This window comes from Danio rerio, chromosome 17 (assembly GCF_049306965.1).
Source record: "Danio rerio strain Tuebingen ecotype United States chromosome 17, GRCz12tu, whole genome shotgun sequence".
NCBI lineage: Eukaryota > Metazoa > Chordata > Actinopteri > Cypriniformes > Danionidae > Danio > Danio rerio.
In genome coordinates, this window is record NC_133192.1 from 28,498,980 (window position 1) to 28,525,000 (window position 26,021).

The window sequence follows — 26,021 nt, forward strand, 5'->3', positions numbered from 1 at the left end:
TGCTTCTGCTTTAATACTCGGCCCTCCTGCCATCAAGATCAGCAGGAAATATGGATCAAAATTCAAAGGGGGAAATGAGGGAGCATGTTCAACCCGGTGCTGGTCAATGAATCGGCTGCAGTATCAGATGTCAGCTCGAGCTGGATATATATTGTATTGATTCTGCTGAAAATGTGCTGTAAGTACAAAGACCTCCTGCTTTAGAGACAATGAATCAGGATAATCTAACCTCAGGCCACTGGATCCATTAGTATCCGTCAAATCAATAAGTATCAATCATGTCCAGTTATTTTATTTCCTGACTCTTGTGTTCATCAAAGCATGCAGCTCAGAGAGTCAAAATATGGATCATTTGAGTTTTCACCACAATCACTCTTTTCAAAACAAAGAGAGACTGATAATTTTGTCCCTGGCAATAAATTATGGATTGTGCACTTAAGAACGTAAACACTGTTATTGGATTTCCTTAAATGTTTTGTGCAAATGAACAGCTACAGAAAAAAATAATACACCACTTGCAGGTTCTCAGTTTCTCTGGATTTATGATTTAAAGTTATGTGTTTGAGTAAAAGGTTCATTCATTTTGTTTTGCAAACTACATGGTGACATTTCTTCTGAATTTATAATAAAAACGTTGTCATTTAAAGTAATATAACTGTTTAAAATAAGTTAAGAAATGTATATTTGCTGAGATAGCGTTACAGTAATTTTCAATCACAACGTTTGTTATTTTGTCCATCTGCCATTTTCAGAAAAAAACTCATTTTTTCATTGGGAAGAAAGGTTTTAGACCACTCCAAATAGAATAATAGAATTATTTGTTTCATTATATAAATAAATATAACACTTTACTCAAACTCATACCCAATATAATGAGTAAATAAAGAGAAACTGAAAAGTATTTATTATTTTTATCACAACTGTGTGTTGCCAAGTGGGTATTCATAATATATGAGGACAAACAAAACACAAAGGAGCAAACTTCAACTTAAGCATGTCAAGCAATCCAAGGCCTTATCCAAAATTGCCTATTTGAGGGATTAGCCATTTCAAGGGTGTCTGAAATCATAGTGGACATCATAAAGTGCACTGAATCAATCCCAACAATGCACAGTGTGCAGTGCAATAATGGGTCTACAGCCTAGTTTTTATTTTTTAACTCAAATGGTTTGTTGCAATCTGTATCCACAGAAGGTTTGAGCTGCCTTAACTTATTGAGTTTTACAGTACACAGTTGGTTTGAGTTCTCTTCATTTATTGGGTTTTACTGTGCTCAAATTGCTTCGTTTACTCAAATGGATTAAGTTCACAGTACTCATTTGGATTAGCTTTTGAACTTAAATGGTTTGTTGCAATTGGTTTCCTCAAATGGTTTGAGTTACTTTAACTTTAGGGGTTATAGTGTGTAAGTTTCAAAATAAAATATTAGATGATTAAAGTAACATTTGTATAAATGACAGAAATCAAAATGCTTTGTTTCGTTACCGATAGAGAGCTTTCTAAGTGTTAAATAACTATCACACCAGGTCTGATCATACAGCAAAACATAAACAAATCGACATCCCTTCCGGTGCATCAAGTGCTCGCATTTACTAACTCCTTTCATTCAAACCTTCAATTGGACGATGTTATAGGACTAATGTATGAATGAGGGTATAGAGGGCAATTTCGGATACACTAAAAAAAATGACTTATTGGATTTACTACATTTTTCAAGGTAAGTGGTCGTAAACAATTTATATGGGCTGAATTTAAACAAACAAATTAAGTAAAAAAAATCACTAAATTTAATTTACTTGTATAAATTCAGCCAATATAAAGTGTTTTCAACCAGTTGACAGGTCGCCAAGTGTTAACCACAGGGTCTCACCAAGAAGTTGGAAATCTAATCCTTCAGAGGATTTATCAAGCAGCAAAACAAACAAATCGGCATCCTTTCCCTTCGCTCAAAATTCACTCACTCCTTTTATTCAATCCTTCAAGTGGACTATATTAGTGGACTAAAGTTGGGATTAGTAAATGAGGGTAAAGCGGACGATTTCGGATGCACTGAAAAACATGATTAATTGAATTAACTAAATTGTTTTAAGGTACGTGGTTGCAAACAATTGAAATGGGCTGACATACTGTACAAAACAAATTAAGTTGAACATTACTAAATTTATTTAGTTTCTTTAAACTGAGCTCATATAAATTGTTTGCAACCACTTACCTTAAAAAATGTCCTTAATAAATAAAATTGATATTTTTTTCAGTGTACAGCACCAGACTATCTGAGCCTTTAAAAGGAACCAGAGTATGACTCTTTTTAAATGAACCAGTGGAAAATCTGACCAATTATAAATGTCATAATTGAATAATTTATCAGTCCACAGAATCCTTACTGAAGAGCTTCTCTTTGTGGAGCTGCTGAGTGTTTGTGCTCAGCACAGAGAAATGAAGAGCTTCACATAATTAAACTGTCTTTAAATAGCTTTACCCTTAGCAACATATTAGCTGAATATAATACACAGTGCAAGGACTGTCTGGTTTGAAGTGTGTTGAGAAAAAGAGATGCAGAGAGAGACACAAGAGAGATAGAATGAAAATGCCTTTGTTTAAACGTTATCTGTTCCTCAATATAAAAAACGATGGTTAGATGTTAGCCATTCATAAAAAAAAAGGCCTCAATTAAACAGCACTAAAATATCCAAATGAATTATGAAGCTAGAAAGCCATTTGAACATTAGGACTCAATTTGTGTCAATTAGATGACATGTAGCAAACACTAAATACAAGTGTAAACAGGAACCAAAATAGGGCTGCATAAACATATCGTTTTAGCATGAATATCGCAACAGTCACATCACAGGACATGCAATGTCAAATTGGAATTATAATTAGCCGGAAAACACAGTTCAGAACATGCAATTTGTGGAGTCGTTGCAAAGTTTAACACTAATAATATGAAAGACTTTTATTTGGATTTGTTGTTAAAGCCTGTGTGACTGTAAGATGTTAAAAGATGTTCAACCATTTGGGCACAGAAAAAATAATATAGTTTGCCGCTTTAATGAAGATGATTTGTGTTTAATTATTTAATGCTATAGAATACAGACTATTTTACATTTGATTATTGGATTTCTATACTGTTGGGATTTCTATACTGTTAAATACTGTTAAAGTCCAACCAAAAAACCATATTTATTTTTTATCTTTGTTCTGTTGTTTTCATCTGTGCTTTAATTAATTATATTTAGTTTTTCCATATTTTTTGCATATGTTATGCAGATGCACTCAACTACAAATCATTCCAATCAATATTAAATAAGGAATTCTTTTTAAAAAAAAAAAGAGTCATCTTGTTTATTTATTTTCATATCACAATATATATTGCAAAAAACAAAACATCACAACATCAGTTTCTTTCAATATCATGTAGTCCTAATCTAAAATGTTCTGAACTTTTGACCACTTCCAATGTAACGGCAGTTATATCAGTATCAGCTGATAAATAGTTATTTTAATGTGATCATTAGGAGCATGATAAGAAAATAAATGATTGACTGATAAATAGTGAATTATCTCCATAATTATGTAAGAATCATATTTAATTAGGCTCAAAAAATGCATGAAGATTTGCATTAATCTGTCTATATATAGTTTATTGGTGGAGCAATAATAGTTTTAATGGTATTGTTTTTGGGCTAAAAGGAAAACGACATTTTGGCTGTTAAAAATGTCAATAAAAATGTTCATAATGTAATAAATGATGGATTATCTCCATTTTCTTTTTTCAGACAATGTTTAGTCATCTGGAGATCACTTGCTATTTTTGATGTTATCTTCAGGCTAATGAGACATAACTTATGAGTTGCGAAATGGTCGATAAAATGTGAATAATTTTAATATTTTATTTTAAAGATCAGAATCAGAAAAAAATAACTTTAAGATCGTATTTATCATCCTTTACATTGCTTATCAGCATCCAAAAACAAAGAGTTATTGGTACACCCCTACACACCAAACCCTAATATTAATACTTCACAGTATTGCACCAATGTGGAGAGAGAATGAAAAACAGAAATAATAATTCACTATAAAGAAATTGAGTTACAAAAGAATTACCACTTGATCTCCTGGTGAGGCTGGGACCAGGTCGACACTCTCCAGCTGTGTGGTGTGTGTAAGAAGAGGCAATGGACTGACAGTCAAAATCTCATCACACACTGCTACCAGCTGACGACACTAGAGAGAGAAAATACAAGACTTAAGATGGAGCATGAAATGATGAAAGTAATCGCTATAATCTTGAACCTTTTTTATTTTAAGTGTTATCTTTTCATGTCACACTGACTGTACACTACCGATAGGCGTTTGTGGTCAGTTAGATTTTTGGGAGATCTTTAAATTACAACATCCTTGTTTAACATGTTGCATGCACACTACCTGACAAAAGGCTTGTCACCTATCCACATATCCAAGTTTTAGGAAAAACAAATAATAACTTGACTTCTAGTTGATCAATTGGCATCAGAAGTGGCTTATATGAAAGGCCAAGGCCTCTAAATTACACTTATTGTACCAAAATAAAATATGATCATGCCTTGATTTTTAATTATTTAATTAGAACAGTAAGGTCTGACTTTGCTTAGACAAAAGTCTTATCACTTAACAGAAATAATGTGCAGTATAGATTATAAAGTCATGGTGCATTGGAAAAAGAATTATTATTGTGTATGATTCCCATAAGATTGGACAACTGAATCCATACATCTCTGCAATGATTCAAAAAACTTATTAATAAAGTCATCTGGAATGGCAAAGAAAGCGTTCATGCAGGACTCCCAGGATTCATCAACATTCTTTGGAATTATCTTCAATGCCTCCTCCTTCATCTTACCCCAGACATGCTCAATAATTTTCATGTCTGGTAACTGGGCTGGCCAATCCTAGAGCACCTTGACCTTCTTTGCTTTCAGGAACTTTGATGTGAAGGCTGAAGTATGAGAAAAAGCGCTATGCTGCTGAAGAATTTGCCCTCTCTTGTGGTTTGTAATGTAACAGGCAGCACAAATGTCTTGATACCGCAGGCTGTTGATGTTGCCATCCACTCTGCAGATCTCCTGTATTCCCCAATACTGAACGTAACCCCAAACTATGACTTTTCCTTCACCAAACTTGACTGATTTCTATGAGAATCTTGGGTCATGCGGGTTCCAATAGGTCTTCTGCAGTATTTGTGATGATTGGAATGCAGTTCAACAGATGATTAATCAAAATCGACCTTTTGCCACTTTTCCAAATGATCAACAGGAAGTCAAGTTATTATTTGTTGCTTTATTTGCTATATTATATTTATTCATTTTGCAAATTGATAATAAATAAATATCATAGAAATTTTTTATTACATTTTCCAAAGTATTCTTACATATACCACACAAGTTAACAACAATATATCTGACTACTGTAAAATTGTTTAATAAACACATTTTCTTCATCATCACAATGCTTCAAATACTTAAAGTGCTATAACAGAAAATATAAGCTGCACATTTACTTTTACAACCTCTTTCAGTGTAAACTCACACCACAAATCTGACATGCAGCATTTCACTGAAATGTCTCTTTGAAATAGTAGTATTAAATCAAAGAATCAAGAGTCATGAAAAAAGTAAGAGTGAACTTACTATGGATATGATGTCCTTCTCCTTTTCAAACACAGCGGTTTCCTACAGGGAAGAGAGAACGAGAAAGGAGAATTTTACTAAAAATGCAAGCGCTTCCTCCACCCACTGAGTTTCTGGATCCATACACACTCACTCCTGTGCTCATTCACATCCTTCAGCCCTCTCAATGAAATACTTCCTTAATCTGACACACCACCAACAACACTTAACAACACCCACAGTACAGCGAGAACAAGATTATACACACACTCACATACACACTCAAACGTAATGACTGGAACATGCAGATCATAGTCTAATTACAGGATTAGGTCGGCCGGTAAGGATCAGTGGCAGCAGAAAGTGTTTCAACCAGATTTACTCATGAGCCAAATCTTATGTAACATCCCTAAAGATAAACACTGAATCCCAGACCACCAACAGACTCACTTCAGCCAACAATACACACACCGCACCGAGTCATGAAGTTCAGTATATAAAAAACAAACCAAAACAAATAAAGGTTTGTGTCCAGCCTCAGATCTGTTTGAATGAGTTGAATGGATTCAACGTCGACCCACCTGACTCACAGAAGTGTGTATTTATGGACAGAGGTGTGTGAGAGAGAGGATATGACACGACATGGGGTGCAAGTATTTCGTTGGAGGTGTGTATGTTTGTTCACCTGTATGTGCGTGTGTGTGTGACACTGACAGCTCTCTTCTCATAACATCAGTCAGGTGTGTCACTTCCCCTTCTGACAGAAACATGTCCAGTTGGTACACAAATTTCATTTGAACTCCTTCATTTTTGTTGGTTTGAATAAATAAAGTTGGACCTCAGATTTAGAACAAAATGTCTGTGTCCAAAAGCTCTAAATTGCTGCCTCCTAAGCCAGAAGGCAGCATAAATGTGTCCTTCGTTACTTTTAAAATCCCACAATCAACAATAATGTCTCCAAACACCACTTGGGTATCTGTAGCATGTAAATGTATGTTTTGACCTATGTTTTCCACTTTTGATGCCATTTCTTGTGAGAAATTAGCATTTTAGTAAACAAATATTCCCTTTGGAATCAACCAGGGCTTAATTTGTGCTGGAACACGCCGGTATTTACCTATTTACCCTCCTCACCCGTCCGCTGTTCACTTTTACTTTCTTCCGCAACTCCCCAACCCTCTTCATGTTCAACACCATTCATGCTCCACCATGTCCGCCAACCCACCCTGCTCTTCACTTTCATCCACGACAACACTCCCCCTACAATCCTCCACCCCTGGTACTTTCGTGCGCAACATCTCTACATCCTCAGGTAACAGGCCGGATCAGTTACCCCGATCTGTTCCAGGACCTTGCAACTCACAAATTAAGCACTGGGTAACACCAAAGCACTTTTGTACTTGTTGTACTTCCACTGTACGTCGCTGTTGTCATTACTAAAGATATTAAGCTAACAAAACTTAACATTACTTAAAATATAAAATTTTGGCATCAAATCTTAAACAGGTGTGTTTAACTTACTCATTAGGCAGATTTTAAAATTTTTTTCTTTTATTAATTTTAATTTCATTAAACGATTGACCATGTCTCTGCCTTGACAACTGCGCTTATTGGTCGATATATGTTATGACACAATTGACAAGGTGGTCATTTGGCTTTTGATGCTGAATTTTGCTGAAGCGCAACAGGACAGAGGCACTACCTGAACCCATCTGACGAAAGGGAAAAGTCAAATTAGTAAGTAGATATCAAAATGCAAGTCCAAAGACATGCACTATATGTGAATTGGGTAAGCTAAACTGTCCACAGTGTATGTGTGCATGTTCTGATCCTCCAGGTTGGGGGTTGAGCGTTGGACTAACAATCCACCTCATAAAAATTAAGTGTTATAAAACACCAATTTGGCGTGGCTAAATATCAACTTCGATATAAACACCCCTGGTAGTATGTAAAAGAATATACAAGCTTTTGAAAATTTTGAAAGTTTAGTCTATAAGCCATTTTAAGTTATCTATAATCAAACATATTAATTAATTCAACAAAGAGAGCACATTTTGTCAACTCAATTAATTGAGTTGTCGATTTCCCATTACACAAACAAACTGAGGGAATCACATTCCTCAAATCATTTTAGTACTCTCAGCTTATTAGGATTTTGAGTGTGATTAAATCCTTATGCTGCCTCAGATGTCTGTCTGAAATCTATTTTACAATGTGCCTTCATGCACAAATGTTGCCTTTAGGGTCACTGCCTGGCAGGGCAGTCGGGCAATATGTCAGCAGCCTAAGCTTTCGGATTCAGTCAGTTGTAAACCAAAAAGGATTGGTAGTTAGGTAGTTAATAATAATAATAATAATAATAATAATAATAATAATAATAATAATAATAATCTTCTACTACTATCACTACTAATACTAACACTAATTCTAATACTACTACTAATAAAAATAATAAGCAACATCATCATCATGGCTAAAAGAAGCTATATTTTTAAATTATTTTAAGTTACAGTATATAAACTTAATATATATATTTTACATTATAGGGGCTGGAATGTTGCCCAAATGGAGTAGCCAACCACCAGAATTACTTCAACATCCTACTAGGGTAGTCAGTGGCTGCTTGTGTTCAACAGAAAAAAAGATGTTCATAGTTTGGAACTACTTAAATGCGAGTAAATGGTGAGGAAATTTCCATTTTTATATGAACACAGCCGTTTAAATGACACTTTAAATGAGAGCGATGATCTGCTTTGTTCAAGGTGAGTGGATAAACATATGCTTGTTCTGCCAAATAGGTCTTTATGCATAAGTGCTTGCAAGTAAGACGCTACAAGTGGGTGGAATGACAGGATCTGAATCTTTTTATAGGTGATTTGATTATAGCTGATTAGAGAGGCAGAGGCTGATCTCCCATGATAAATCCAATCTTTATCACAAAACAATATAAACAGAAAATATCCAAACCTGAACTACATAGACATTAGGAAAATGGACCATTGTGTTTTTAGACACATCTGCTACCACTTGAGTATTTTGTGACTTTATTTATTTTGTGGCTTTTCAGACATGAAATACAATTTGATATATTTTTCTAAATGCATGTTCTTGTGAATGATTCAACCATACATTTTATCAGTACTACTAACTGCTAGTATCTTATTGATAGGTGTGTGTACACTATCAATCAGAGATTATAGAAAGGATAGATTAAAATGTATCTATATTCAAGCTACTAGTTCTTAGATACTAGTACACTTGTAGATAAAGGTCAAAATGACTTGCCATATCACTAAAACCAGATTGGAGGCATTGGACCAAAATAATCATTTTCAAATATACAAAATTGGCCTTAGTGTATAAGTGTGTGTGTGTGAGATGAGAGTGTATGGGTGTTTCCCTGCACTGGGTGTTCAAGAGTTAGGGAAATCTCAATGCTGGGAGGCCATCCGCTGCATTAAACATATGCCAAAGTAATTGGCGGTTCATTCTGCTTTGCTGACCCCTTCATAAATCAGGTACTAAGCCGAAGGTAAATTAGTGATTGAATAATCCTTTTCAAAGCTGTAAACTCTTCACTATAAATTAACAACCAAACATTTAATCAACATTGTTTGCTGTCTTTTTCTGGAAAAACACTTTATAAACCACATAAATGCAGTAAATGACTAAATTGTCGTTTCAACGTTTTCATTCAATTTATATTTAGACATTAAAAATATTACAATTTTAACAATATTATAACAATAAAAACAATCTTTGTCAAAGTTCATCATTTCAGTCCATTGGAATGTTAAATGAGTATTATCAGTGGTTATCAACTGATAGACATGGTCCAGTAGGGGCCTTCTGCGCCTACTGGTAGGCTCAGAAGGCTGTTATCATCCATCCACATAGTTAATCAGCTATAGATTACATATGGCTGTGGCCCAAAGTTAACGAGAGTTATTAAACTTCCCATTAATTGTACTTTATTAGTGTCTTCCCCTACACCAACCTTCTCAGTAATTTAAAAACAGATCTGGAGTCTTCCCTATTAGTTTAGTTGATTAATCACAAGAATTATTTATATTATCAATTAAATTTCCCATTAATTGTATTTTATTAACGTCCTCCCCTACCCCAACCCCAACCCCAACCTTCACAGTAATGTAAAAACTAATCTGAATCTGGAGTCTTTACTATTAGTGTAGCTGATTAACCATGTTGATGGATGATAACAGCCTTCTGAGCCTACCAGTACTACTGGCCCATATCTATCAGTTGATAACAACTGATAACGCACATTCAATCAATCATTTTGTAACTATAAAACCTGATCATGTATCTTGTTAAGTGTGACGTCACACGAAGCGGCTTCCGGGTACAAGCATTGTATCGAACTGTATAGGGAGACTTATCAAATAGTAATAATAAACGTTTATAAAGTGATGTAAAACTTTTGAGAATCACAATCATAATATATACATCCATGCCTAATATACGCCAGAAAGAGTTCACGGTCCCACTTCAAATTAAGTGGCCTTAACCAATATGTACTTACACAAGAATTAATAATTTGTTACAATGTACTTACTGTGTAAATACATGTATTTACTGTGATGTGCTTGAATGAATACTTGTATGTAATTACATCTGTAATTAACTTCTGTAATTACATTTGTAAATATACTGTTGACCATCGCTTACACCTTAACCCACCCTTAAACCTACCCATACCACCAAACCTGTCGATAACCCAACCTCTCTCCCAACTCAAAAGCACCACAAGTGTTCTAAAAAACATTTTAAACACAGTAAGTACATTGTATTTATTTTTTTGTGTAAGTACATAGTAGTTAAGGACACTTAATATAAAGTGGGACCGAGTTCACTTTTTAGAAATGGTTCAAATATTGGTGTTTGGGATGCAGCAAGTCCAGAAGCTGTTGTGTACTCCACGATTTTATATGAAATTCACTTTATGTGCGATATGATTAAAATCATAAACAAATATTTTATCAATTCAAATGAGTAGCAACTTGGACCTGGAAACAATATTCCATACATCACGACTTAACAAGCGGATTATGAGTGTTATATGTGTGTGACTGCATTTTTTCTACTCTGGATGCACAGTGAGTTAAGTATTTGTCTGAAGGGTGGATGTGCAATATTATACTATTATATGTTGTTATTACATAATCAGTGACATAAGATTTTCTTAGAATGACAATATGATCATTTGCTGCAATTATTTCTGAGACACTTTAATACACACCACAAAAACCTGCTTTGCCCTTTTCAATTAAATCGATCTTTTGATATTGCATTGTTTTGCCCTATCTGTCTTGTTATGCAGAGCAGAGTAAATATATACTGGATTCAAAACTACAGGTGAAAAAGAAAGACAGACACCTGATATTCATTTTCTCTCAAGTCCTGCTGTTTTTCTGTCATTCAGCTTTATTGAAGCTGATGTCCTCACACAAAGCAGCTCCATTCAGCTCAAAAGCTTTTACCTTGTTATCTTCTAAAGCTCCTCATTTCACACTGATAATAATCATTAACTCTGTTTTGAGCACTGCAGAAAGACAGCGAGAGCTTCCTTCAGTGATAAAACACAGGTCAGGTGTTGTCTCTCTATACTTTCCTCTGCCTTTCTTTTTTGGTAATTTACTGGCATGGCAAATGACTGAAGTTGCAGCTGCATACAATGACAAACTCGAAGCAAAACAAATGATATAAATGCTGCAGTCTCTAGGCAGAGCCAATCAGCTGAATCAGTTACGGGTAAGAGACCAGGAGACCTGATGATACTAAAAAAAGATCAGCCTGACTTCCCGCATGGATCCATTTACACCTCTCAAAACAACATGCATGCTTATGCTTTTTTACTCTCATGATGGATGCTTTAAATTGACTTATATTGTTTTTCTCTATAGTGATCTGATGATATTGTTTTTGCTGCAGCCATTTATGTGGTTTAAAAAGTGTTTTTCAGATGAAGACAGCAAAAACTGTTGGTTGTGTGGCCGCAAGAAGGTCACTGGTTCGAGTCCTGGCTGGACCAGTTGGCATTTTTGTGTGGAGTTCTGCCCATGTTTGCGTGGGTTGCCTCTGTGTGCTCTAGTTTCTCCTAGAGTCCAAAGACATGCGCTATAGATGAATTGGATTAACTAAATTGGCTATAGTGTGAGACTGTGAGAGTGTATGGGTGTTTTCCAGTACTGGGTTGCAGCTAGAAGAGAAGCATAAAACATATGCTGGAATAGTTGTTGTTTCATTCTGCTGTGGGGACCCCTGATAAATAGCGTACTAAGCACCTTGGACAAAAAAAAAAGCTTTTTCACAATGAAAATGCAGGGTTCCACACAATTCCTTCATGTTGTCCCAACAGAAATTGATTAAGCTAACTTAATTGTTTTTACAAATTTAAGTGGATTTAAAATAAATCCTTTAAAGGGCACCTATTTTACCCCTTTTTCAGTTATAATATAAATCTTTTGTGTCTCCAGAATGTGTCTGTTTCAGCTCAAAACACCCATCAGATTATTTATTATAGCTTTCAGAAGTTTGTAATTTTTAGCTCTGAGCATATTTTTTGTGGAATGTGCCTTTAATGCTAGTTCTCCCTGTCCATCGTTCCCACGTGCCTGTCAGTGTGCCTCAATTTCCCCCCTTGGCTGCCTCAGAAAACAGACAGACATGAAGGAAGCAGATCTCACGTAACGCTTGTGAGAAATACTACAGTAAGTAGTACTTACTAAAAGTAGTACTTAGTAGAACTTTCCCAATGCTTATTTTATGTATTTGGTGTGGAGTTATGAGTCACACACAATGTCGTTACAAAGTTCATGCACACACACAGATTCACACACACACATCATTTAGCTTTACACTGTTTTTGCATGGCAAATGTGACAGGATACATGTTAATATCCACTGTTGTATGGATATCCGTTATATTAATGTACAAAATAAACCTGATTTAATGTCCACAAACCAGGATTGAAGCGTCTTCTTTTACAATTCTACTGACAGGCAGCTGTGGTGATAAAGTAAATTGCTGTAATTCATTAGAAACATGCACTGTTTTAAAATATTTTAAACTTGTAAAACTTATTCTTGATCACATTTGATGATGATTGATGATCCTAGCAAACAGGCTAGAAACAGATCTTTTATTCCCGATGGTTTTGCGCATGCCCTGTCTTGTTGATATCATTATACACGTTACTATAGAGACAACTTAATACGCAGCTGTCAATCAATTTGGTGGGTGGGGAAACTGCATCCCTAAGTCAAGTTGCGGTCGGCCTCAAAATGTTAGGGGTAGGGTTGTTACAATATACCGGTATGACGGTTTACCACGATTTGAACGTGCACGATTATCATACCATGAACAATTGCATATCAACGGTTTTAACCCTTAAAGACCGAGACAGCCGCCCGCGGCTAAAAATAAGTATTGCTCTTAAATGTTTAATAACTTTTGATCCGCTGATCCGATTCATACAATTCAAAGATTGGCATAAAGAAGAGAATCTCAGCTTTCCAGTGCTGTATCACATAACATTTGCGGACTTTCAGAGGCTCCGGAATCAGTGCAGTTACGTCATCAACATTTGACAACGCTGATTTGACAAAGAAACGCTCGTCACTGTGTCTCCGGACAAATCAGACATGATACATTGATGCATTGTCCCTCCTCCATGCCCAGATTGGTTCAAACTCGCTATATCACAACCAATAAGCATAGGTTTCGCTTTTGTTTGTGGACCAAGCTTTTTGAACCACACGGAATGAGAGATAGGCATACATTTATGCGCGGCTAAATAAAACGCAAAAAAAAAAAGTTTTGCATGAAATAATTCTAATACTAAGTACTTTTGCATGCACAGCAGCACAGAAACATGACAAAACAGTGACACAGCAAAGACGAACTGCTGCTCTTGCTGTTTTCAAAAGACGCAAATGAAGATGCAGCTGTTTGTCTGCATTGCAGACAACCATATCCAAATCCATATCGATAGACAACCATATCCATGCTGGCACATAAACCTAAGGATGTTCCATATTGAATCTAGTTTCGTTATGTAACTATTTATAGTATAGTAAATATTTATATCTATTTTTTACTGAGGATTTGCACCATGTTTATTTGGACTTTATTTGGACTTTGACACATTATTTATTATTTTCTTATTTTTATTTGTTCATTGTAAGTGGTGTTGTTTATAGTAACTAAAAATATATTATTTGGAAAAAGTCAAATTTGCTTCACTGTTCTATTATTTTGTAACATTTGTAACATACCGTATACCGCGAAACCGTCAAACCGTGGTATTGTTTTAGACGATTATCATACCGTGAAAAATTCATACCGTTACAACCCTAGTTAGGGGTTTGGATCCTATTTTAACATCAGGAAATAAAAAAAAGGACTTATTGTCATTGTATCACCCCAATATGACTGTGGACACACTATACTTACAGTTCTGTCCAAATAGCTTAAAAAACATTTTCATCATATGTGCCCTTTAAGTTGTCCCAAACAAACTTTTTTTTTCTTCAAAATCTTCAAAATATGCATTTAGTAAACATTTAGTAAAAATTAGTAAAGTGAGTAAACTGGTAATTTAAAACGTAATGTATAATTATACAAATAGTTCTTTTACTTAATAATTTTAAGGCAAAAGCATTACTCATTTTTTAAAGTTAAGCGAACTAATCCTTTTAAAAACAATGAGTTTATGCACTATTTTAAAAGTCAACTAATCACTTTTTACAGTGTACAACCAAAACTTATGTTCCTTTTCACTAAGATTAACAATATTGATGACATCACCCTGCATTTCAGCTTCCCATCATATTTTCTTTCCAAATAATTGGTCATTACCCTGATAAACCAGGGACTAAGCCTAAAGGATAGTGAGTGAGTGAATTTGTCACTTGAACTATCCCATCCCTAGTCACTAAAGCTGCAGTAAAAGCTGAATAAGCTACTTGTTCAAACCAATACTACTTTCTCAATAGTGAATGGTACATAGTGCATTATATTGGTAAAGGAAAAAAACATACAGGTTTGGAACAACTTGAGCATGAATAAATGCCAGAATTTGAACTATGCATTTGCTCTGAGGAACTCTACAGAAGAGCCAACTTCTAAAATTCCACAACACACACTGTTTATTAAACAAAACCACCAATTCCACTGCATTCAAACCTGTAAATGCTGCACTACATTTTTCTAAGGCAACTTCAGTCGTGAACTTCAAGGGGAAAGTGTATTCAAGGTAAAAAGATTAAAAAAAACAAGCACACGGAGAAACTCTCTCTGATCGACATGACCTTTTCTCTTTAATCCACTGATGTGTTATTTTAGTACAGCATGTGTGTGTGTGTGTGTGTGTGTGTGTGTGTGTGTGTGTGTGTGTGTGTGTGTGTGTGTGTGTGTGTGTCATTTTGCCCTCTCTCTCCTACTCTCCACCTCTTATCTCACATTTAATTAATCTATCTTTCACTCCCTCACCTCTCCTTCTTTTAAAATTCATTACTCCACTCTATCTCACTCTCTTTCTCAATACAGTCATCAGCTGACTGCTAATTATTCCACACTCCCCAAGGCAGCGCTGCCATTAAAGACAAACAAACCAAAACATGCTCAGACGCAATTATATCTCTGATCATAATAGTTTCCTTTCATATCTGAGCTGACCCTGGAGACACTGAATATCTGTTCATCACACAACCACCAGAGAGAACGACTCAGTCTTTATATTGTATGACACACAACCTACTGGACAGAAAGATTTGCTTGACATGATGACATTTGACTTCAGGTGACGTGGTTTCTATGAAGAGTCAGAGGCCCATCTGTGTCTTAACACCTGTTTTAATGCTGCTTCAAATGTCAGAAAGTCATTAGAACATGAGCAGAATGAACTCTGTACACTGAAACACTTCAGAAATGCTTTAAATCTTACTGTTATTGTTAATCAATAGATAGTTTAAGGGTTTGTACTAAGAGTTGAAGAAATGATGCATATAATTTCTATTTTTCTAATTTTGTAACTAATTCTACTTACATAGACACATTACTATTCATAAGTTTTGGCTCAGAAGATTTCAATGGTGATAATATCTTTAATAACATTTATACGCGTATAGTAAAAATGCTATAGCTCTCACATGGTCACAGACGTAAGCTAAGCAGGGCTGCGCCTAGTCAGTACCTGGATGGGATATCAAAAGGGAAAGCTAGGTTGCTGCCAGAAGTGGTGTTAGTGAGACAAGCAGGGGACACTTAAGCCTGGTTTATACTTCTGCGTCAAGTGACCGGCGTAACTCACGGCGCAGGCAACGCGTGCAGCTGTGCATTTATACTTCTGCGTGCTGTCTCTGTTGGTCTGCTTTAACACTTCCGAAACGCTAGTTGGCAGTGAGGTGTAAATTTGCTCATTTTGAGGCAGGAAACGGCAGACGTGCAACAACTTTAACTATGAGGTAAACACAAAACAAAACTTTCCATCAGGAGCTCCTTCACGGGACTCCACACTTGTAAACAATCGCTCCATTGGGCTCGCGTCCAGCTCGCGCCATTCGCGCGGCTCTCACTCCCACCCAGACTCGTCAGCGCTACCAAGCCGACCAATCACAGAGCTTACGCTACGCGTCATTGCGACGTGTAGTTACAATTTTTGAGAGGTGCACGTCATCGACGCCGACGGCCACGGCGAAGGGCTATGTGTCAGCGCCGTAGCATATGCCGGTGTTTGACGCAGAAGTATAAATCAGCCAACTGCAGCCTGTGTGGGTCCTAATGCCCCAGTGAAGTGAAGGGGACTCTATACTGCTCAGTGAGCGCCATCTTTATGATGAGACATTAAACCGAGGTCCTCTGTGGTCAGTAAAAATCCCAGGATGTCCATCACAAAAAGTGTAGGGGTTTAACCCGGCATCCTGGCCAAATTTGCCCACTGGCCTCCTAACCATCCCCATATAATTATTGGCTGCATCTCTCAGTCTTCTCTCTACCAATCAGCTGTGCGGTGTGCAGTCTGGCGCAATATTGCTGCCCCCCACAAACCCCCCCAAAAAGGTGTAAAGCGCTTAGAGTGTCCTGAAAAGCGCTATATAAATGTAAGGAAGTATATTATTTTTTATTATTATTAACATTATTATTATTATAACTATTGTTATAACAATTATTCATTTATTGACTGATTTTCTTTTCAGTTTAGTCACTTTATTCATCAGGAGTTGCCACAGCGGAACGAACCGCCAACTCATCCAGCATATGTTTTACATAGCGGATGCCCTTTATGACGCAACCCAACACTGCAAAACACCCACACACATACACTACGGGCAATTTAGCTTTGTTCAATTTACCTGTACCGTATGTCTTTGGACTTTGGGGGAAACCAGAGCACCTGGAGAAAACTTACGCCAACACGGAAAACATGCAAACTCCACAAAGAAACGCCAACTGACCCAGCCGAGGCTCTAACCAGTGACCTTCTTGCTGAGGCAAACGTGCTACCCACTGCACCACCATGCTGCCTATTATTATTATTATTTAAGAGGATTTAGATTTTAAATAAATGCTGTTCTTTCTTAAAGTTCTGATATAAAAGTTAAACAATCCACAAATATATTAACCTAGTTTCAACCTTGGAAATAGTAAGGAAAAATAACATGACACTGAGGACTAAAGCAATTAATGCTTAAAATGCAGCTTTCTACTACAGGAAAAATAATACATTTTAAAATATACCAAAACAAATAAGTCTATTTGTAATATAAACAAAATCTTTCAATGTTTTCTTTCAAAAATTTGCTTTAAATATTTAAAATCCCAAATTTTTAACAGGTGCATATATTTTTTCACTGTCTGTAAAGACTTTTGGACCCAACAGTGAGTATGAATGATTATGTAAGGATTGGTGATCCAGAACACTTCTCAGTTTAGACATTAACCCTCCTTTTACAGTTTTTTTACATTTACAAATTCCTTACTGCTGCATGCACAAGAATGCATTAGCATATAATAAACAGAGTTCTGTTTGTAGCACAAACAGGAAGCATAAAAACAATGCACTTAAATTTTAAAAAAGATGCCATCAGCTTTAGGAAATTCATTGACAAAACAGCGCAGGAGAGAAAACAACTCCTTGGTGATTTACAGTGTGTGCTTGTGTGTGATAGATATGAACTCATAGGAACAAGTGTCAACATTTAGTGTGCACATTGTTTCTCCACTCACACACATACAAACTAAGCCTCTTTCTCATTTCCACACTTTCCTTCCCCTCTTTTGCAACCCTATTTGCTCTGAGAGTGGAGACTGAGTCACATCAGTAACGATTCAAACACTTGAATGCTATTTTCCTCTATGAGCACACAAACATCCCAGAAAAGTCCTTGAAACTTTATGGCAACTAGGACATCTGCAAGAAACATGCAGCAAATGGTTCAGATGCCTTTTGAATGATAAAGCAAACACACTTCTTCAAATAGATGCTATCTGATCTACAACAACACCAGAGTGAGTCAACATGTTTTTTTCATTAGTTACACACATTAGTTTCAGAATCAAAAAGAATTTTATCAGCTAGTTTGTGAGTGCTGTTAAACTTGAAAATCCTTCTATGTGAAAGTATGTCAAATGTATTATTGGTAAAAAGACAAGAAGTAATAATCATTAGAGCATAAACTAACCTTTCTGGTTTGAGAACAGATGAAGTTACTCTTCTGATGAACTGAATATTATGTGACCTTCTCTACTGTCCGCTTACCACAGGTGATTAACACACGGCCAAAACATTGCTCACTTCTTATATTCTGACTCTAAATGCCCCTCCCCTTTTCTCTCTCTCTCTCTCTCGCTCTCTTTTAAACAGTCTAAGCACTTGAGTCCTGTGAATGCGCAATGGTTTTCAGCATTACTGTATTTTTGTAAGTATCAGACATTGTAAACAAACAAGTTCACTGGACAACACGCAACATTTATCTGACAATGACTTAGGTGAGCAAGATGCACCAATAATAGCACTGACAGATGGCATGGATTGGAAAAAAATAAGAAGAATGTCTGTTCATGCAGCCTTGGAGGGACACTTGTTCCCGAAAAGTGTATATAGTCAAAAATGTGTCATTCTGCTCTGTTTATAGTTTTAGGATTACCAAAAGTTATTTTTTTTAAGTTAAATTCAATTAAATTTAATTCACCTTTATTTGTATAGCGCTTTTACAATGTAGATTGCGTCAAAGCAACTTCACATAGAAGATCATAGTAAATTTTTTAAATGTTTTGGCTGCTCATTCTACGCAGACTCAACACCAACATCAAAACAACTTAAGTTGGCCAATCTAATAAAAGAAGTCTGGCTTTATTTTTTACATAAACACCAAACATAACCTCCATAATAAACATTTAGGGCTCTATTTTAACGATTGAGACACAAAGTCTAAAGTGCATGGCACAAAATCATTAACAGAAAATCCAAATCCACTTTTGCTATTTTAAGGATGGAAAAATACGCATTGCACCCTAGCACATGGACTAACAGGGTTGTGGTTATTCTCTTAATGAGCTATGGGTGTCTCATCTCACATTATCTTTAAGACTCAGTTGCGTCATGCCATGGCGCATTTGCTATTTACATGGCGGACTTTGTAAGTGGAAAAACTGAATGCTTTACTAGTGAACAGTTAAGCAGACCATCTGCAGCTTGAGGATAAAGAACGAGCCTCCTCCATTTAGCCTCTTTATTTTACTCTAACTCCTTTACTTAACTCCTTTACTTTTGTGGACAAGGAAACGGTACTGTACGCACTTAACTAAAGACATCCATTAGCCTACAAATTTAATTTAGTTTGTTAAGTGAAAAGATTTGTTTCAAAACTATTTCTAAATTCAGTTCTAATTTCCAGCAAACAAATAAATGAACAATAATAACAAAGTGTGGTCAAAAAACGGAGCTATATCCAAACACACATCCTATTCTTATGGCCCATATGGTGATGCAGACATCTCCAAAACCTGACAGCTGGACAAATCTGTAACATTTTAATACTTTATTTTTTATATATGTAAAGATATTTGTGTGTTGTTGTACATCCTGTGTGTATTAAGAAATGTGTACACATTTTGGACCTGCATAGGCGCATAACTAACGCACTCTGTGCTGGACTTTAGACCTGCTTTCATTTGGTCAATTGCATGTCTATTTCAGGTCTTAAAAAAGCAATGCGCCGACAATGCGCCTTAACACACTTGCTTTATAGACCGGCACACCCATGAGTCCACAAAGTGGCACAAAGGAATTTACTATTTAAACAACGTAGTGCAAAACATGAAAATTAGGATTGCACTGGTCTGAAAATAGCAACAAATTGCATCAAACACATCTTGTGCCTTATTGCATGTATAATAGGGCCCTCAGATTTTAGTGGCGAAATAGTGTGGCATAAGAGTTGAGAGCGTAATAAGCAAGTATGTTGGTTAAACTTGATTTCAAGGCTCGATTCTCACTTTAATATTCCATTAAATAAAGGGTTCCACACAATTCCTTCATGTTAACTTTAAGTGGATTGAACATAAAACACAACTCAATAAACTCATAATTTTCAGTTTATAAATAGTTATTAATGAAGTGGTTATGTAGATATTGGTTAGGATTAAGATGTACAATAAGATCATGCAGAATATCTGCTTTATAAATACATGTAAACAGCCAATATCTTATGTAATAACCCAGCAGTTAATAGTAAGAGTTGGTAAAAATAGTTTCAAATCTAACAACAAATGTAAATCCTCATTTATATTTACATTAATATTTACACTTACTTTATGCACATTGGTGTCCAGATCTTTACACAGAGCGGCGACTTTCACATTTGCTGTGTATCCAGTCTGCTGTTCAAACTGATACCTGTAAAAGACATGCACGTTATGGCTGAGAATGAGTGAACTACCACACCGCTATGCTACATGATCTGTGAATGATAAACACATAGACATAAACATTGTTCTGTGGTGCAGTCTGTGTGATCCTCACCTGTTAAGAACAGACACAAGTCCATTGGATGCTACAATGACGTCCACCACCGCCTGCAGTACCTGTTGTGGCAGATTGGTGGCGCTCTGAGCATCATTGCTATTGACACGCCAGCGACCCTGTATGCTCATCTGCAGAGTATGTGCCACTGCACGAAGCTTCTCTGTCAAACTTCGCAGACTGTCACCCCCAACACTGTAGGTCTGTGCAGACATGGGGAAAAAAAATTGTGATTTAACATTTTTAAAAGCACTTCTACAACATCCCAAATAACAAAAGATCCCCAGGAGTGTTTTATTAGCATGAATAAGGCAAACTGTAAAAACATCAAAGACAAATCTCCACTTCCTTTCACTGTAGAGAAGGGAAGCCAAAATGTCACAGCTTGTTTGCTGCCATTTGTAGCGCAGTGGTACCAAAATCCCACAGACACGAACGCAACCACACTCATCGTACAATTGCGATATAATTCATGAAATAATATGTCACCTGATTTTTGCGAAGTAAATGATACTAGGCCTGTCACAATCATCAACATATTGACTTAATCGCACAACACATGGATATGACCACAATTACTTTTGGTGATGCAATATATAATCGCCCATAAATAAAATACCTACAAAAACCATTCTTAAAACATTTTAACTGATTGTGCAACATCCCTATCAAAAGTGTCAGTGTTAGTATGATTAAAAACACTGCAGTATTCATTATAAATTACTTTAGTATATTTTCATGTGGGTGTCTGGCGAATGAAAATAGATTTAATATCAGATATGACACCCTCTATCACTTTTTACCTTGCACTTTTTTGTTAAAATGTATTTTTGGATATGCGTTTTTACATTTCACATGCGTTTTTACATTGTGATTCCAATGTCTAATTAATATAACTATGTCGGCATAATAGTCTAGTGATTAACAAGCTGAATATTCAATATTCGAATTTCGACAGATTCAAATCCCGGCTTGAGGACATTTCCCAACCCTACCTCATTCTTTCCCTCCCACTTCGCTTCCGGTCTGATTAATGTCCTATCTAATAAATCTAAAAAGAACAAAATTAAATCTTCAAAAAAATTTTGGGTAGATTTACTATAATTGAATGAAATATTTTTAAGAATGAAAAATTATGTGTTCTTTGAAGAGTGCACTCATTAACACATAATGAGTGGCATAAAATGGTCTTAAAATGACAATAATATTGCTTATTGCTAAATATTTTGGTGTAATATTTCATTCAACAAATAATACATATTGCAACAGGCCTAGTAAACGTACAGTATATCCCAGCATACTGCACCACATATGCAAATATATTCAAAATGTTTGCAATTTGATTGGCTGATAAAATCAAGATCTAATCAATTTTAGCACCAATTTTCTTTAATAAATACAACATTTCCAACAAAACATGAATTCCCCAATAAATGTGGGGAAAATGATATCTACCAGTTTAACACAGTAAATTAATTGAGAAGTGGTGCATTTAGAATTTTTAAGTGAATGGCCTACGAGTGTAAATGTATGTGCACTGAATTCCAACATAGTAAAGATGAAGTCCTCAGAATTACAACTGAAAATTGAGCAAAAATTGTTTTAATTTAATTGTTATTGTCCTAAATGTACTCAAATGGCCTCCACAGTCACCAGACCTCAATCCAATAGAGCAGGGGTGTCAAACTCAATTCCTGGAGGGCCGAAGGCCTGCACAGTTTATTTCCAACCCTGCTCCAACACACTTACCTGTAGGTTTCAAACAAGCCTGAAGGACTCAATTAGTTTGATCAGGTGTGTTTAATTAGGGTTGGAACTAAACTGTGCAGCGTTGCGGCCCTTTTGGAACTGAGTTTGACACCTGTCCAATAGAGAATAGGGATGTGGTGGAACAGTAGATTAGCATTATCTGCAGCCAACAAATCTGCAGCAACTGTATGATGCTATTATGTTAATATGGACCAAAATCCTCAGGTATTTCCAGTACCTTGTTAAATCTATGCCACAAAAGATTAAGGCAGTTCTGAAGGCAAAAGGGGGTCCAACCCGGTACTAGTAAGGTGTACCTAATAAAGTGGCCAGTGAGTGTACAAATATTTATACTTTTTTCACTCAGCTTCTACTTTTAAGCTTACTCTGAAATGTCATAACCTATCCGCCGTTTCTTCTTCTGTCTCCCACACACACACACACACACACACACACACACACACACACACACACACACACACACACACACACACACACACACACACACACACACCCTCAACATCAGCATATCTAATGTCTTCAGTTCCCTCCAAGTTTTCAGCGACATTCGTCTCTATGACTTCTAAAATTGAGCTTTGCAAACTTAAATAAAAAACAATAACTTCATTCTCCTGCTATTTTCTCCATAGAAAATCATCTGCAGTTGAGCCTGACGTTTGCTGTTACGACACACAGGGAGTTCTGGCACCATCAGGTTCGCATTAATCCTCCCAGCGGGCAAAATATTTACAGCACATGGAGCACATCCACTGTCAGCTCAGGGGAAGCTTCAGTCAACAAGCCAGGATCACATTTATGCTCAGAAAGTAAAGAAAAAAGACAGCACTATTCATAATTTCTTCACTCTTGTATAAACCCATGACTTTGCAAAGCTGAGATGACATAAGACAAGCACAGAAATGGAAGCAGTTTGAAAAATAAAAATAGGCCAGGAATTTGTGGAAGAATGTTCTCTGAGATTTGGCTTGGGTTTTGTTAGTGTTACAGCTAAAGTCAGCAGGGTGAGCAATTCTCAAAGACGTAATGAAATTCCCTGAGAGAGCGAGAGTAGTTTGGTCACAGGCTAATGCTAAAACCATTCATTCCGATTCTATAGGTGTTTAAATAAAGATACTGACTGATTTAGGTGCAAAAACATTCCTCTACTCCATAACAGAGGCTCTATTACAGGCCTATGATACAGTACATAGACTGTCATACTAATAATAGTCATAGTAGGACCGAACGATATTGGAAAAATGTAACATTAGGATTTTTAGTTTAAGTTTTAGTAAATAACCTATAATTTCACAGGCCCGTAGCCCGCCTATTAAAAGAGGTGGTTCTTTTTTCTCAAAAAGTTGAGAAATTTATTCATTAATTCAATTCTTTTTGGCTTAGTCTCTCATTAATCTGGATCACCACAGAGGAATGAAATGCCATCTTACCAGCATGTTTTACACAGCGTATGCTCTTCTAGCTGCAACCCATCACTGGGAAACACCCATAAACACAGTCACACACATACACTCCAGACAATTTAGCTTATCTAATTCACCTATAGCACATATCTTTGAACTGTGGGCGAAAACAAGAGCACCCAGAGGTAACCCACGCGTACACGGGGAGAACATGCAAAGTTGCAAACTCCATTCAGAAATGCTAATTGGCCCAGCTGAGGCTCTAACCAGCAACCTTCTTGCTGTGAGGAGAGCGTGCTTCCCACTGCGCCACCGTGACGCCCTCATCTCAAAATATGAGGTTCAAATGCTGCATTTTGGGGACATTTTAAGCACTAATTTGTGCTGGTTTAACTTGTCGGGTGGTTATCATTACAACACTTTTGATGCAACAAAATACAATTTTGTATTGTATTTTCCTACATTTTTGTCAAAGTGCTAATCATACTATTTTTTTTGTTTACAAAAATGTATGTTTATTTACAAATGTGCATTTAAACTGTAAGTCATAACAGTTTTATATATAATGTAATGAGATTAGAATTTTCAGAAATATGAAAAAAATACTTTTTTAAATCCTTATTTATGATCATCCATCATAAAAAACAAACAAACAAACAACAACAAAAATGGGAATTTTATAAAACGTATAGACAAATAGCCTATAAGCACCAATATTCTTCAATAAATACCATATTTCTGACAAAATATGATCACACCATTAAAATGTGGGGAAAATGAGATCTACCGTATTTGCACAGTAAATTAATTAAGTGGCGGATTAAGAAAACTAGTTTTAAGTGAATGGCCTATTAGTGTAAATGTATGTGTGTTGAAATCCAACATAGTAAGATGAATTCTGCAAAATTCCATCTGAAAAATGGCCAACATTTTTTCCAATGTCCTAAATAATGCAAGTCTAAAACATTAAATATACAAATATTTAGATTAGAATTTTAAAAATATGAATAAATACTTATCTTTAAATGCTAAATTAATAACATCCATCATAAAAAAACAACAAAATAAAACTGAGATTTTTTTACAACTTATAGACAAATAGCCTATAGGCAACTAACAAACTGGCCAGCTCATTCCCTCAGTTCAAATTTGATTTAAATAATAAAAGCCTTTTTTACTGGTTATTCTTCCTACAGCCTCCTTCTATATGTTAGTTTTACAATTTATGATGGCATACTGTCAAAAATGGAACAAATGAGCTCATATAGGGCCAAATTCTGTACTTTGTCAGATAGGGGTGGGTCTTTTGAACCCCCTGGCAATGTGCCTGTTTTATATTGATCGGACTGTAGGTGCATCTGCATAAAACAAAATAAATAATCTACAAGCATAGATAGATTGCATACAAATAAAATAAACAGCTTTTGATTGTTTTTAAGGATCCTAACAGTATTCAAGTACAGTAATTGATTAATCAAATGTAAAACAATACTGCATAGTCTCTGTTGTATAAATAATTCATTAAAATGAATCATTACTAAAGTTATATTGTTATACAGTTTTTAATGCCTGAATGCTTTGAAAATAAACAGTCAAAAACACAAGCATATGATAAATTATAATCCATACTCAACAATGCATATCCTGCGATGTAACTATTATGCATGTTCACATTGCAAGATCAATGCTAAAATGATATATTGTGCATAGGGATGCTCGTTTCGGTTAATTTTGCTAACCGACAATCACCGCTCATTAATCGGGTATTAACGGTTAATTGGTTAGATTAATATTAATTTTATATTAAACAAATTGATGCGTCTATTTTGTGTCTGACACATTAAATATTGCATTTTAAAATACTGATTTATTTTTATATGCTAGCATACAGTATAAATAATAGAACAATATGACAGAGCATTTTCACGCACATGCAGTGTTTAGCACAGAAGAGCAGAATAAACTAAATAAAATGAATAAAATAAATAGGACTGCCCTAAATTATTTTTCACTTAAATAATTAATTATTACAAAACGAAAACACTGACTGATTCTTTTTAATAACCGGCATAGGCTGTTTTTTTCCAATCATATGTTTTTTCTTCCGTCAAATAAAAATAGCTGACTTCCTTAAATTGCTCGCTCCACGGAAAATA

General features: G+C 35.7%; 1 protein-coding gene across 12 annotated transcripts in view; it reads right to left on the reverse strand.

The window, feature by feature from the left end:
• The window catches only part of cnksr1 (connector enhancer of kinase suppressor of Ras 1), a 65,038-nt gene that overhangs the window by 33,869 nt on the left and 5,148 nt on the right, over positions 1-26,021 (reverse strand). For 8 of the 12 annotated variants that reach the window (NM_205659.1, XM_068214360.2, XM_073927102.1 and 5 more), the window contains 4 exon segments: positions 4,108-4,227; positions 5,670-5,711; positions 20,485-20,569; positions 20,696-20,898. In NM_205659.1, coding sequence (NP_991222.1) covers positions 4,108-4,227; positions 5,670-5,711; positions 20,485-20,569; positions 20,696-20,898 — 450 coding nt within the window. 12 annotated transcript variants of the gene reach the window in all.